Below are 15,748 nucleotides of genomic sequence, written 5' to 3' on the forward strand. Positions count from 1 at the left end.
CTAAACCCTAAACCCTAAACCCTAAACCCTAAACCCTAAACCCTAAACCCTAAACCCTAAACCCTAAACCCTAAACCCTAAACCCTAAACCCTAAACCCTAAACCCTAAACCCTAAACCCTAAACCCTAAACCCTAAACCCTAAACCCTAAACCCTAAACCCTAAACCCTAAACCCTAAACCCTAAACCCTAAACCCTAAACCCTAAACCCTAAACCCTAAACCCTAAACCCTAAACCCTAAACCCTAAACCCTAAACCCTAAACCCTAAACCCTAAACCCTAAACCCTAAACCCTAAACCTAAACCCTAAACCCTAAACCCTAAACCCTAAACCCTAAACCCTAAACCCTAAACCCTAAACCCTAAACCCTAAACCCTAAACCCTAAACCCTAAACCCTAAACCCTAAACCCTAAACCCTAAACCCTAAACCCTAAACCCTAAACCCTAAACCCTAAACCCTAAACCCTAAACCCTGAACCCTGAATATATGGACACCCCAACCCCAAAACACTAGGTGTAAACCCTAATGGGCTCCACAAGACTATAAGGGACATGATCACTATTTACAATGTGTAATAGCTCCAAAACGGCATTGTAACTTTTGGTGAGACATGCATCAAATGAAAGCCCTATATGTATATGTTCCATTCCAAGTCTTTCCACTATGCCATAGGCCCCCCTTTTGAGGAGCTAGAGCCTCTAGAAGGCTGCCAGGGTCTTTATGGATTTCTTATAAGGTGTGCCACCTCCAAAATGGCATTGCAACTTTTTCTGGGACATGCATCATGTGAAAGCTCTATGTGAGTGGGTCCCATTGGAGGCCTTTGCACTATATCATAGGCCCCCCTTTGGAGGAGCTAGGGGCTCCACAAGACTAGAAGGGAAATGATCACTTTTTTCAAGGTGTGATAGCTCCAAAACGGCATTGCAACTTTTGGTGAGACATGCATCAAATGAAAGCCCTATATGTATATGTCCCATTGCAAGTCTTTCCACTATGCCATAGGCCCCCCTTTTGAGGAGCTAGAGCCAACCCTATGCAAACCCTAGCCTAAAACCATGTTTGAGGCCTTATAGAGAGCCAAAGAGGTCGAATTTTCAAATTATGACTTCGTAGGCGTGATCAGCACATCGAAATTGCCCAAGATCACCCTTAAAACGGGGGTCCATTTTTGGACACCCCAACCCCAAAACACTAGGTGTAAATGATGAGAGTAGGATGATAGTATGTGTGATACTTTCATAAGCATGTTCACTGGCATCCGCTTTGTTCAATAAATATTGCAAATGCAAATGATGCGGGAGCGCCAAGCCATAGTGTTCTCCACAAACGCACACCCATGTTCATGCATTCGGAAGCAGACGAGACGTGCCACAACCAACCCATTGCTCAGATATCAGTATACTATTGGGCAAATCTTACTTCCAATTTTGAACGTCTAGACGGTCAGAGGGCTACGGGCTACAAACTAGTAGGTGAATTCTTCAGAGAAGATGTTGTCCACATTGCTACCCCACTCCTCATGATACCTCTTCCTCAATGCATCTCCTGCAGTGACCCCCGTGTTTGCGATGACTTCCAGTGGCTTCAAGAATGATTCCTCCCCCTTCCCCCGGGCTTGCAGGCCTTTCCGCGATAGCGCCAGCACCTGTGACATCACAGCACTTCAGCAGGCAGCTCCAAGGTAAAGCACCTTCCAGAGACTTCAGCAATGAGATGTACATAAATACAGGTGCTGCCACACAGGTCATGGCCGATGACATGTAACCATTGTATGCTTGCAAGTCAGCCTCAAGGTGCAAGCCTTGCATCAGCCTCAAGGCCCAGGCTAAATTTCAGCCTTGCATTGCTCTGGCATGCATGGGGTGCTTGGCCAACCGAAGGATTGGAACACAGGCTTTGAGGGCATCTTTCCCGAGAGGAGGGTGCCCTTGCCAGGCCTAGGGACCCCATCGAGCAGGCGGGTGAGACAAAACACTCAGCTATGGAAGTTGATGGAGAATCTTCAAGACAGCGGGGATTGACGCATCACCTGCTTGGCCACATCCTGGACAGTGCCGTCGTGGAAGGGCGTCTTTAGGCCGGTGCTGGGAACACTGTCACGAAGGTGCTGGTGATCCTCCATAGACCAGCCCTTAATCATCTCGTAGGCCTCCGTCTGGATTTCCCTGCGCACAAGCCCAGATGCATTGTCAAAGCCTCTCCGATTACTGTATCTTTTTTGCAATTAAGGAATCCACTGGCCACGCTCCGCACACACTCATATGCAGAGGCACAGAATCCAGCAGGGGATACATGTCGATGTGGGCTGCGGGTCAGCTCAGCTGCCTCTACAAGAGCTGAAGAACACCCTTATCCTCTGATAAAGGGTTCCAAAAGTGCAGTGCGGCATTAGTAAAGTCAGCACCCACCTGGTGTACAGCAGGCCAACCCAGAGTGCCGGCAGCGCGCAAATAGAATCCCAGGGGCCGCCGTCAGCGCCGCGCATCTCCATGTAGCGCTTCAGGCGTACCTCTGGGAAGATGGTGGTCAGGTGCGTCTCCCAATCCTTCAGCGTGGGGTACTGCCCTGCATGCCCACGAGAAGCCCCCCTTCAGCTCAACAGAACAACAAATTCCCAGTCAGCCAATAATTTATGTGAGATACTGCCCAAATTGACTGCATGCATAGCTATTTCTTTTTGTGTAGACAATCATGAGCTAAAGCTCTACAGTTGCTGGTAAGCATTCTTGTCAAAAGCCAAGGAGGTGTGATCACGACACCCGGTGCAAGCGCTTGACAGCTGCGGAGATGCCAATTAGAGCTATTGTGTGCCTTTGCAGGTCGCGGAGAGGACAGGTGTAAGTGTGTCTTAGCACAGGAAGACTTTGCAGTTGTGCATGGATCAGCGCCGCACCTGGTGCAATGGGCAGGCGGCCTTCCAAGTACTCGCGGAAGGTCCCCCGCTGCTGCGTGGCATCCTCGTAGGTGCCATTGCGGTACAGGAAGTACATGGGCACGTCCAGCGCGTACTCCGTATAGCGCTCAAAGCCAAAGTCGGCGTCCCAGACAAAGGGCAGAATGCCCGTCCTGTCTGGGTCCACATCTGTCCACACGTGACTCCGCCAGCTGATGTAGCCTGCCCATGCGACGCAACAGCTCAGCACTCAGAAGGGTGTGCTGGCAGTCTGAGCGCCACAAACAGTTTGTTTCTGTACAACCAAGTGTTGCAGAAAACAAAAACAGTTAGAAGGGTCCTTCCAGGACAGCAACAGCCGCCATCACGAGCAGGGATATGCTTGCTGGCACAACACCTGTGTCCTTGCCGTCTCTGAAGGGCGAGTTGGCGAAGAGGGCAGTGGCAACGGGTTGCAGTGCCATCCCTATCCTCATCTTTTCCACCATGTCTGCTTCGTCCTCAAAGTCCAGGTTGACCTGCAGACCAAGCAGCAGACCATTGGGTCGCGTACCACGGGCTGCAGAAATCATGCTCCACTCCTTCATATCAGCAAGTAGTAATACTGTAATGCAAAACCAGCGAACAACTGAATGCTAGCCAACAGTGGCGCAATATTCATACCTGGATGGTAGTCGACCTGAACATCATGTCATGGCCCAGTGTGCCCCTCTTTGGCATGTACGAACGCATGATCCTGGAAAACCAGACCATCATTTCAAACCACAGAATCCAGCAAACAGAAGTCTTGCTACATGCAAAGGCACACAGTCACAGCCAAATTGATTTTGTACTGGCACTGCAGGATAAGCATTTCAGCTCACCTATACCGATGCTTTGGCATCACAGGCACATCCTCCACCCTCCATTTGGGGTCAAAGCCCAGCCCCAAGAAGCCAATCCCCAACTCCTTCGCAATTGTTTTGGTCTGCACAACACATGCGTAAACTTGGGTGAGCTCACCCTAAACCAATATTCCTAGTCAGCTCTGCTGGAGATCTCATGCATGAAAGGAAACATTGCATCTGCAGGAAGCAAAGTCGCGGCTCCCTTGGCAATGCATCACCACAAATTGTGGACTTCCTCTTGACAAGCAAGCCTGATCGCACGATTAAATTAATCAAATCCGTGAGCACCCACCTGATAGAGGTGGTTATTGGTCTCTGCGCAGGTCATGTGCAAGGTCTCTAAAGGAGCGCCACTCAGCTCAAATTGGCCGCCAGGCTCCAGGCTGACACTCTGCCCATCCAGCTCTGCACCGATGATATACTCGCCCTCCATCACCGGCTGCCAGCCAAAGCGGTCACACAGACCCTGCAGCAGCTTCTGGATGACGTCATAGCCGATCCTGCTGTTGTCTGCAGTGTTGTAGCCCAGCTTCTCATGCTCCGTCCCAATCCTGCGGCCAGCAGTTCTAGCTCAGCATCGAATCATTTGCAATACGATTGCGATTTTTTTGGTTAATTCTTCGCAGCTCGCCTGGCCTCATAGATTTCAGGAGAGCAAGGATGCACTGCACAAAGGATCCTGGTAGCCACGATCTTGCATACACAACCGCAGGCCACAGCGTCAGTATAGTTGTGGGCGTGAAAGACAGCGTCTTTCGTACTTATTCTATTCATTTGCAATTCAGTACCAACATGCAATCCCCGCAGCGTGGGCGACAACAGTATCAAGCAATTGTCATACCTCCACTTTTCGCGGGGCTTGCAGCCAGAGGCCAAGTACTTTACAAGGTCCTCTTTAGTTAGCTGTTGCGTTGCTTCAGGGGCGATCGTGCTGGGAGCTGCGCTCATTCTCGTCCTAGGGTAAGGAGTCGCTAATCTTTGCTTATGGCTAGGTCCAAAATCTCGGCCGAGAGTGCAATGCCTTGGAGTCAAGCAGCCAGTGCTGAGCATCTGAAATCTTTTGTATGACTTGGCGTGCTAACACAGCAAAACCTGAGACTCTCGAAGAATGACAGCACCACTGCTACAGTGCATGTCTGTCAGCACGCCTGTGCTTATGAAGGGGGACCTGGGAATCAGACAAATTTCTATTGAGTGGATATATTATGTTTATATAACCGCCGAAATAAACCTCCGATGCTTAAGGTGATCTGCTTCGCACATTATGAAGTAATTTAGGGCGAGGTGAACGCACATGACGATACGCACCTGGCAGATGACATAGATGTAACCCCAGTGATGGCATTGCAATACCTGAATTTGCCTCCGTACCAGGATGTTCTGGTCCCGCGAGGATCTTGCACCACTTCATGGCGCTTGCATCAATGGAGGGTGGGTAGCAGCTGAAGGACATCAAGACAGGGTAGCTGTCGGTCCATTCGAAACCTGCAGTGCAAAAGAGCACCACATTTAGCCGAACGACGCCCACGTATTAGATCAGCATGCCAGGAAGAGGATTGCGCATGCGTGCCTGGGCTGAAGAGGTGGATGAGGAAGAAGCAAGCTCACCCATCTTCGATGAGGCCACTGGCCAGTACCGAGCGAATGATGGCGTGTGGCATGAGGGCATAGAAGTGGAGAGGGGAATCTCCAAGCAGCGAATTGACACGCGTCATGGCTTCTATCGCAGCATCGTGCGCTCACTAACTTAGCCAGACCACTCCAGGTTGTAAGGCTGTACTTGAGCCTTTGAACACGCATTGATCTGCATCCCTGTGCGTTCAGGTGCGAAACCAGCAGCAAAGAGATGAGTATGAGCAGTCCTGGCAAGATGCGTACAAGGAAGCTGGCCCCTTTCAGCAGCGCTGGGGAGTGGGTGTGAAGGTTGACGAGAGTGGGATGAGGTGGAGCCAGTATGCTTCTCATCCAGTGAATACATTTGCAAATCCTCTATTTCGAGTAACATGGATGGTGTCTCAGATTTCTAACACGGTGCCTGTGCTGCTGCAGGGTGGAACAGCCCCGTTCAGAAAGAGTGGATCATGCCAGGGAGCATGAATGGGGTTCCAGAACAATTGATGCTGGTGGAAGCATTGATGATGACAGGTAGTCACCAACTTGCAGCAATTTTGCACAATTGAGAGACTCTCACACAATCTGTAGATGATTGTATGATTGCTCATTCCTCTGGTTCATGGCAGGGTACCCGAGTCCGAAGAGAAGATCTGGTGGCGCCGTCCTGTGGACATCGCACAGTCAGACACGGTATAATTTCTTTGATACTTGACAGCATATATGCGACCTCCACTGTTGCCATGCAGTTGTAGATTTCTTTCTACTCCTGTGAATAATTTCACCTTGCAGCAGGGCAAAGGTACATATATGGTCAGCACTACTTCTGATTGCGCAGGTGAGAGTGTTGCAGCGCAGAAGTGTTGCCGGACCAGGAACGTCCGCACCTGTGGAAGATGAGGGACGCTCACATTACAGAGCTGAGATGTCTGGCTACAGCGGTTCTTTCAGGTGCACACTGTCACTTTCTTTGCCTTAGTGATCTTCGATTGGCCTGTCCAATGGAGCACTGTAAGCATACACTGTAGATGTAATGAGTATTGTGACTGATAGTGGCGGGTGCTGTGCAGATCCGGGCGGGCGGCTGCTGGGAGCCGCCTCAACACACACAACAGCGATGCTGCTGAGCAATACAGGGGAGATGAGTACAGCCGAGCGAGCGCGCATGATACCAGCAGCAATGTGCCCTATACAGAGCGTCGCGTGCAGGGCCGGCCGCCCATGACTCATGAACAGCTGGAGGCCACTCTGTACAACACCCACCTCTCTGGCCGCGGCCAGGTTCCTCCAACGTGCGTGCTCTTCAGGGGACTTGAATGCTACATTTTTCAACGTTCTGGACTTCTCAGCTGTCCGTAACGGTGAAGCAGTACCAAGATGCTGTGTAGATGTAGGGGAAATTTGGCATACCCATCATATGGAGCGGCTCAGCAGGAGCAACACTATCAGTGCAGCAGTCAGGTGCCTGCTCTCCTCCTGCACTGCTTGTGAGGCAAAGGAGCATTATCTCCACACAAGTGAAAATATGCATCTGAGCCAGGGCTTAAATGAGTCATCACTAAATTCGCATTCTGCTTCAAGTACTGTGAGGGGAATCTTGAAGCCTTGGTGGTTGATTGCAGGCAGCGCAGCAACCACAGCAGCAGCCCATGCAGATGCGAGTGCCATCCATCGGCTATGATGGCATTGCCCTGGGTGTGCCTGTCTACGTGCAATCCCACCCTGGCACCGGTGAGGCCATGGCTAACAGACGTCACTTCACGCTGTCTTGTCATAAGATTATCACATGATCACTCGAGTCTTCAGGCTGATTTGCCCTGTCTGATCCTCCATGAATGACTTTCTATCAGGTTTGAGAAAGAAACCGTAGTTGTTCTACAGTGCATCATCTGATCAGGAAGTATCGTCCAGGGCCACCAATGCCGCTGGAGCCCATGGCAGCTGAGCGGCATGCGCCCGCAGCAGCGCCGGCCGGGTGGGCATACGACTCAGCCATCAGCGGCTGGGGCGGCCAATCCCTGCCAACACCCCAGATTATCACCGCCTCACCGCAGCCTGACCCTCCGCAAGGTGCGAACTGTATGTCTTCACTGCGCATGACGTCATGCAATAGTCTCCAAGTCCTGATCACTTGGCTGAGGTGGAATGTGTATAATAATGCCCCTGAGAGACGGGGTGATGAATGAAACCAGAAGTAATCAGCACCAACCCATCAGGGTCGATTGGCCTCGAGACCTTTGCGGGCGCCACTTGTTCTTGCATGCAATAACCTCCGCAGAAAGCCACGAATGGTGCTTGACTTATCATAAAGGTGCTAGAGCTGAACTGCCAATGTGGAGGACTGAGAGGAAAAAATGGTGTGCATGCGTGGCAGATCACCCAAGTGCTGAGGAGTTTGAGGCAGCAAGGGAGAAGGTCCGCTTGGGCTTCCAGGTCTACCGGCCGCCTCCCCAGCTGGGCCAGCCCTCCTCCCTGGAGCAGGTACAAGTCCGTGACTCAACAGCTTGGCAGCCATACAGCTTGGCAACCGTTCATTTGGTTCTAATGAATGTGCTTGTCGACATGGCTTAATCATTGCTCCATATCTTAAGCAGGAGCTGGTATACACACTTGAGTCCCCAGCTTGGTTGCGCTCCATTTTTGCAGCAAGATGGAATCGTCTTAAAGCGCTGTCCACTGTTCAAAGCTTGCAATACCTGTGTGCAGGAGCTGAAGAAATCTGGCAAGTCAGAAGGGGAGCGACCTCGAGCAGTGCCTGTCCAGGCAGCTGACAAGAGCAGCAGGGCCCGTCAGCAGGTGCCTGATCATGCCTCGACTGCCTCCAAGCGGGCTCAGCACTCCAATGCAGAAGCAGGAAGGAACTCGGCGCAAGCCAGTGGGACCAGCAAGACTCCTGGCAAGGACTCAAAATCCACAAATGGGTATGCAATTCTACACTTCTCATTACTCATTTCTCAGCTTCTGAACAGCTATTCGTATGGCCTATTAAATAAGGCACTATCAGTTTCGCAATAAGTGAAAGTGTCGTGACAATGTCTGAGGTGAACCCGTCATATTGGCGCAATTTTCTGCCAGAGCCTCACTTTCTCCTGTGTGCTGATCAGGGCGCCTGCGAAGCTCTCAAGGCGCGCGTCATCTGCGGAGCCTGACAGCGTCAGCAGGGACGCAAAGGCAGAGAGCGCGCCCGGCAGGAGAAGCAGAACAGGAGCTACCGCAGAAGTGCAAAGACATGACAGAGCTGCGCAGCGGTCGTCGCCCAGCAGAGCAGACAGGGACTCGCGCCGCAAAGAGGGGGCCGCGCACAAGCGCGCGCAGAGGGAATCTGCAGATGCCAGCGGAGGCTTGGATAGGAGGAAGGGCAGCGGTGACAGGCGAGCGGTGGCGGTACAGACGGTGCCGGCAGCTTTGAAGGAAGTGCCTCCTGGTTTTGACTCTGGCAGTGCCTCCAGGCAAGATGAGCAGCGCAGGCGGCCAGGCATCGGCCTTATCAGGTCACTGGTCGGCGCGCAGACAGCCGCAGTGCCACGGGCTGACAAGGATCGATCCCCGGCTCCGAAGGCGAAGCCGGCTGCGAAGTCTGACGCCCCCCCGGCAGAGACCACCCAAGCAAGGAAGCCAATCAGGAGGGAGAAGAAGGGGCACCGCGCGGATGCCAATGGATCCTCCCAGGAAAATGCGCAGGCAGATGCTCGAATGCCAACCAATGATGCGCAGCCAGAAGCGCCGCACAGCCAGAGGCAAAGGAAAACCGCGCAGAAGGCAAAGGAGGGCAAGGGCGCTATCAACGGTGCACAGAAGTCCAAGGATGCTTCTTCCGGGGAGCTGAGTGGAGCGCCACCAGGCCTGGGCCCGGCTGAGGCAGGCTGCAGCGCAGCCGTTGAGAGAAAAAATGCGGGAAAGGGCAGCGGCGGCCAGCTTGGCGCCTCTAGAGCTCTGAAGCAGGCTTTGGCGCCCGCTTACTTCGAGAAGCCGGCAAAGCAGCAACAGCCTCGAGAGTAGACCGCCTGAGGCAGCATCCTCACATAATGGCACACGACTTTCTTTGATGGGACGGGCTCAGACATTTACACAGCCTGTTGACAGCCAGAGGCAGCATGGCCAGCTCCATACCTTTGTTTTTTGCGGGTTGTGGGCAAGAAGATATGACAGGAAGTTCCAGGTGTGCTGTTCTAAGCAAAGACGTAGCAATCTCAATCACTGCTTCATATGCCGGTCTTCAGGTTGTGAGCACCAGTGTTATGACCCTTGGGGCATGCATTTCTCAAAAAATTTGTGCCGGCAATATGGGAGCCGTCAACCATGATGGCCCATACCTTGGACCAGGCTAGCATCCTGCTCTATCTGGAAATGCCTCAGTTGCCTTGCATGCAGGCATGAGACTGAAAAAAGTTTTGACAGCACCATTCCTGTCGCCCCTCTATTGTCTCAAGGTTATATGCTGCGTAGACCTTTTTTCCGGTAGTCAATACTTCTGAAGTTGGGTTTTTTCATGGAAGGGCATGAACAGAATGAAGGAAACTCTGAGGACTCGAATGACAATCGTGCAAAAGTGTGTGTGTCTGTTTGCTCTGTTCACGGTTTCTTTTTGCTCTGATGTTGCTCTGCGCGCCATTGAACCTGAATCTGTTGTAAATACAGTGGACACGTTGTGCAGACAGTGAGGGGTCTGTTATGCACATGATGAAAGATATTCAGGATACTAGGATTGACATGGCAATTGCAAGAACAGCGCATGCAAAAACACAGAGGCAACTGCAATCAGGCATATGCATTCCCAACAACGGCGCATGTTGTCCATTCAAATATCAAATGTTGTCACACGAATGCAATTAATCATAGCCGGCTGCAGCCCTGCGCTTCTACTCCCAGTGCCAAGGCCGCCGTCTTCACAATAGCGCCCAAGAGCTCAGGAAAACTGGAGTCCACGTCATGTGCACCACCCTGTCTCATCATCCCCTGCGCAGACAAATAAACCTTTGAACACATGGCATCTCCCCGGACTGCCCCGTACTTACGAGTAGTACGGCCCGATTTCCACCTAAGCCTTCGCATGCCTCATGTGCTACTGGCACAGTACTAGCTAGGATGGAATCATGATGGAAATTAGGAGACTCATTCTCCCAGGAGCCTGCTCCCCTTTCATTGTAGCTTAGCATATACAAGTGACAAAATTCAAGGACCCAAGTCGGGCACAGCAAGCTAGTAGATGCACCATTTTCTCCTCGTCATTATCGGAGTTGCAAGTGCTCTGCACCTGAAGAGGCATGTCCGATCGCAGACCGAGGGGCGTCACCGATGCCCAGCCCTCGCGAACTGCCCACGTGTCCGCGCCAGGTGTCATGTCCCTGCACACCATTTTTTCCTGGTTCTCACCCCTTTCAATATTCAGGGGGTTTACATGCTGCGGGGCCAGACAACAGAATGAAACAGCATAAGGCACAACAGAAGGGTCGGCACAAGTTGCGGCCACAGGCGTTTACCCATGCAGGTCGCACCGGGAAATCAGTACGGGAGACTCTTAAGTAGAAACAACATGGATGTAAAATCATGGCTCATGGGCATACGCACCAGCGCATGTCACCGGCAGCATTGCGGAAGGAGCGAGTGTTCGGCATGGTGATGACTGTGCTGGTGACTGCCCCCTCATCCTGTGGCACCTCCTCAAAGATCTCCCTGAATGCCGGGAACACGCATGCAGCCCCCTGCAGTTGAATTAAAAAAACAGCCATCGAGACTACCGTCAAACCAATTGCCGTCCTACAGTGATGGTTGTGCCTTTTTCTAGACAGTACCGCCGCATCAGAATATATCCACAGGTCGTGCAGTTCTTACATTATGACTGAGATGTAGAAATCGAGGCAAAGCAAGCGCCAGGAATAAAAGGAAGGGCTGCAGGGCACGTGAAGATTGTGCAGCAATGAAACATTCATCCCAACTTTTTGCACCTTGTGAGATGGCATGTATGGGTGCAGGAAGGGGCCGGCACCTGGTGGGCAAGGTGCAGTCCTTTGATGGACTGCAGAGGTCCAGCTGGCACGTTCACATTGATGATGCAGCCGGTCATCTTCTGCAGCCAGGAGGCGTCCGTGCCTTCCAGCAGCCCAAGCACAGCCTGTTCAAATTCAAAAACGTCACCTTGCCTAGGTGCCTATCTGCTATCATCTGTAAAGGAATGGCTTCTCAAAACAGAGATCTAATGATTCAAACAACAGGCAGTCAGACCCAGAGGAAGCATTCCTACCTTTATAAGAGCTACGGTGTAGACAGATGCTGCCGCATAGTCGGCTGCAGACTTTGCCCGCACATCGTCCAAAGAGACTGCGAGAGAGGGCACACCCTGCGCAGAATCCATTATTCATGTGACAATGAGCAAAAATATGCCACCACAAGTGGTACAGATTCCCTTACGTGACATTTCATAAGAGGTCCCACCTTGCACGCGGCTTCTCGAGCGGCTCCCACTGTGCCACTGTAGATGACATGCAAGCCGCAGTTGTCCCCTCTATTGATCCCAGATATGACCAGGTCAAAATTTCTGTCCTGTGAAGGTACAGCATCAACAGCACATCACTGTCGCATCGACATCACCACCAAACCACATTACTAGAGGACATCAAAGGGCATTTAGTTATTAAGCCGCACCTCAAAGATGGGCCCATTCAGGGCCAGCATAACACTGTCCGCCGGACTCCCAACCACCTGAAGCATCACACATTGTGAGTCTGCATGCTTTCATCCAGTGCACGCTGGGTACACCAGGATTGTGCAACGGTAATGAAAGCGGGGAGAGTCAGGAAAATCCCACCGCAAAGCTCTGCTGGGCTCCAGGAACGTTGATTGGGAAGCATGCCAGGGGCCGACCTAGAGTTATGGCATGGCTCTGGCCTGACTGCTCCCCAGACGGCCCACACACGCACACAGTGCAGAAATTTTGCCTCACTAGCTCTGCCACAAGGGCTTGCAAGCCAGGTGCATTGATCCCATCGTCGTTGCTGATGAGCAAACGCTTCTTCTCCATGTTTGCTGCTTTCTGCCCTCCACTGCTGGGGCCAGAATAACGAGGTCTTAGATGTCCTTGATGTAAATTCTGCGCGCTTTCAGAGTTGTTATTTGCTTGTTGACATAGGGAATCCGAGAATCAAGATGAACAGATCTATACCTTCGATGTCGTAAAACCAGCCGCCCGTGGAGCCTTACCGGTACACAAGTATCTCAGTTAGACTCTCAAGAAATTATTCGATGCCTTCTCAATGCTTTATTACGGACACAAGGCAGGATTTGCGTTGGAGACGGTTACAAAGACAAGCAGCGAAAATTGAAGGCTGCGCGCGGATCTTTTGCAGAAGTCTTCAATTTTGCAACTTCCCGTTATTTGTCGATCAGGGATATCATCAAATGTCAGATCCAGCCAAAGTAAAGGTACACGTGAAGTGATGTTCGCACGTGCTGGCAACAGTTCCCATGACTCCATGAGCACATTTCAGGGGTCCTGCTGGTTGGTTCGCAGAAAGAAAACCACTGTGAGGGGGAAGAGCCCCAAGAGCGCAATCGCAATCGCAATGCCTCTTACACCCATTGCGGGCATGATTGAGGTTCAGAATCTGAATTGGCAAGCCTGCCACAATACCGTATGACAGTGACTGTCACAGCACCGCAGCAGTGTGCAGCGCCTTGACAATTCAATGACTCATCAACAGCTGCAACAAACACGTTTACAACTTTACATGGACAACTCCACCAGTCTGCCTGCAGCAAGAACCTCACGCAAGTAATCAAAGCCCACTATCGGATGTCTGGCTCAGACTTGTCTGGCTCAGACTTGTCAGACTCCTGTCCTCCAGCAACCCCTGCATGCTGCGCTCCTGCTGCTCCCTCTTCCGGCGTATCATCAGGGACAGTTGTGCTGCCATTTTCCAGGACATTTACCGGTGGAGCTTGGCCGCCCAAATCAGGCTCAGCAGCGCTTTGACTGCTCTCAGAGATGAAGGACGTCCCAACAGCTGGCGTCACCACAGGTGCAGAGCTGTCTCCCAGCCTGTCAATGTCTGCTGCCATTGCGGGCGACTGCGCATCAAAGCACCAAAAAGGTTCAGACAGTCATCTACAAGGCACTCTTCCTCATGGCAACATGCAGCTAAAGGCAGGTAGATCTTGTGGCGGCAGGATGGGCCTTTAGGCAGTCTTGCCACCATGTATCACATTTGCCTCGGCACATTTGCAACCAGCAAAGCCTTACCCTCATTTATACAATGCGCAGAGTGACAGTCCCCGCGATGGGGCATATAAGGCATCTTGTAGGCACCCTCGACAGACATGCGCTGAATAAAGGCAGCTGTGCAAATAGTTCACCTGAGTGTTTGGGAGGTACTGTGATGCGGCCCCGGCAGTCAGAGTCCCCAGCGCAGCGCTGGCCAGGTTGAAGCCGCTGCCAGGCATGTGTGTGCGCTCGTGCGGACCGTTGGCAGTCGCCGGCAGAGTTCCTGGTTTTGTGGTCGAGCTGCATTGCATGCGCACAGTCCTTCAGCCACGCATGCCCCCAGCAGCAAGACACGTCAATTCCCCTCTAGGCAGGATACCTGTGAATTTCTTGGTTGCTGACAATTGTTGACAAAGTTTTAGCGGCAGAAATTCACCCAGCTAGAAGAAACGACAGCAGGTTCGTCCGACCTTCATGACCCGCCATTACTATGAATGCGAAAGACTGCTGCTCACCTGCCAGGTGGCGGCTTGGGGTTGTCATTGACTGACGGCAGAGAGTCTATCGCCGGCCGCGGCGGCGGGTTGCTAGCCGCTGCCACCGTGCTCGTCACAAGCAGCAGCTTCTCAAGAGCCAGTGCCTGCACCGCACAATTCGCCAGGGTCACTGCTTATTGCTGCCATTACAACACATCCAATGGCGTGAGGACTGATTTGACCAACAGAAGCAAAAATCAGCGCAAACGCTCTCTCGCACGCCAACAAGGAAGTTCAGGACCTGCCGAGGACTCAGATCCTTGGCAAAAAAAAGGCCACAAGCACCACAACACACACAGTACCATTTTGTCTGCATCACTCAATCACCCCCATGATCCTGTCTGAAGAGTAATGGGTGACAGAAGTGAGCACACCAGCTTGTCCAGGCGGGAGTACTGCTTCTGCGGCTCCAGCAGCAGCTCGGCCAGGCGCTGCAGAGTGAAGGGGGCCGCGCCGCTGTGAGCGCGCACCGCCCGCGTCAGCCGCTCTATCATCTGCTCAGTGGCCTCCCCATTGGCCGGGGGCGGCATCGGGCCGACCTCCACCTGCCATGAGCGAGGGTTTAAGTGGCACTGGGGTTTTTGTAGTCATTACAGGTTTTACAGTACTGAAGGACGGGTACGGCAAGCAACACCTTAACCCAATGACGGGAAACGCAGAAACCCTAAATATCGAGCAAGAATATGTTTCTTCAGCATGCTGGGCATTTGATGATCATTGTGCGCCATGGAGTGCTTTCCTGGCTGCAATATGTTGTCAGGGTGCTTGACAAAGCAGACAACAAAGACAAAGCAGATTCTTGCTGTCTATGGATTATGGAGCACAAGATAGAAGCATACCTTGGAGATTGCATCAAAGTCGAGGAGGACCTGGGACAGCAGGTGGCTCACCAGGGGCTGGAGCAAGGTCCACTCATACCTGTTCGAAGATACACACAATCACGCCTGTTGGAGATTGCATGTAGGAAAGCAAATGATAAGAAATCTTGGGGCACATACGACTCGCAAATATATCCAACCTGTTCCTGGGAGTCCGTACCTGATGGTGCCCGTTGTAGCAATCTCGGCCAGGACTCCACGCAGGGCCGGTGTGAGCTTCTTTTCTGCATCAGGAATCCTGTACAGTAGCAATGCACACGTCATCGATCCGCGAACACGTCTGAGTGTTGCTTTGTTTTGCACGTCAATGCTGTGTCCATCAATTTGTTGTCGTCGTCCTGATGGGCCCCTTTCTAGTAAGAAAGTGTCATGAAATTCCCTCTGCTTTTGCAACAACAATCAATAAATGACAAAGCCATCGAATCCTCCGATGTCCTCAAGGTCCTACCTGTCAAAGGATCGAAGGGCGTCTTCGTCAGCGATCAGCGCCATCCTCTTCTTTACACTGCCTTCATCAGTTCAAGAGATTTTACAAACGATATGTTGCCTCGATACACAGCAATTGGCAACTGCTATCCAAAGACCCGTATGTGAATAGTCAGTTTTGACCTCCACGACAGGCGTTCCCTCCTTTTATTTCCCAATTCCGAATCTTCATTGTTCTCAATCAAGTTCTCGCATTTCTTGATCAGGTAGGTTCAAACAATTCATGGGCTCCCCATGCCTGTGATTATTGCTG

The 15,748-nt window shown here is 51.9% G+C and overlaps 3 protein-coding genes across 3 annotated transcripts; 1 reads left to right on the forward strand and 2 right to left on the reverse strand.

Moving 5' to 3' along the window:
• Positions 1-971: 971 nt before the first annotated feature.
• Positions 972-4,735, reverse strand: COCSUDRAFT_29492 (plant glutamate cysteine ligase in complex with Mg2+ and L-glutamate; the record flags this gene model as incomplete). Its single annotated transcript, XM_005646591.1, has 9 exons — positions 972-1,652; positions 2,037-2,172; positions 2,416-2,572; positions 2,901-3,122; positions 3,298-3,418; positions 3,564-3,636; positions 3,764-3,867; positions 4,080-4,338; positions 4,629-4,735. 9 exons carry the CDS (start codon positions 4,733-4,735, stop codon positions 1,473-1,475), a joined length of 1,359 nt encoding a protein of 452 aa, XP_005646648.1. The 3' UTR covers positions 972-1,472.
• Positions 4,736-5,349: 614 nt separating this feature from the next.
• On the forward strand, positions 5,350-9,397 carry COCSUDRAFT_55803 (hypothetical protein; the record flags this gene model as incomplete). Its single annotated transcript, XM_005646592.1, has 10 exons — positions 5,350-5,520; positions 5,612-5,739; positions 6,028-6,091; positions 6,237-6,349; positions 6,469-6,679; positions 7,021-7,129; positions 7,310-7,468; positions 7,773-7,879; positions 8,105-8,319; positions 8,503-9,397. 10 exons carry the CDS (start codon positions 5,350-5,352, stop codon positions 9,395-9,397), a joined length of 2,172 nt encoding a protein of 723 aa, XP_005646649.1.
• A 1,150-nt stretch (positions 9,398-10,547) lies between these two features.
• COCSUDRAFT_16740 (sure-like protein) lies at positions 10,548-12,416 on the reverse strand (the record flags this gene model as incomplete). The annotated part of the gene is made up of 7 exons (XM_005646593.1): positions 10,548-10,743; positions 10,967-11,100; positions 11,385-11,510; positions 11,640-11,735; positions 11,831-11,938; positions 12,041-12,097; positions 12,204-12,416. The coding sequence occupies 7 exons, from the start codon at positions 12,414-12,416 to the stop codon at positions 10,548-10,550; spliced, it is 930 nt and encodes a 309-aa protein (XP_005646650.1).
• Between the last annotated feature and the right edge of the window lie 3,332 nt (positions 12,417-15,748).

Source organism: Coccomyxa subellipsoidea (genome assembly GCF_000258705.1).
Source record: "Coccomyxa subellipsoidea C-169, whole genome shotgun sequence".
NCBI classification, from domain to species: Eukaryota; Viridiplantae; Chlorophyta; class Trebouxiophyceae; family Coccomyxaceae; genus Coccomyxa; species Coccomyxa subellipsoidea.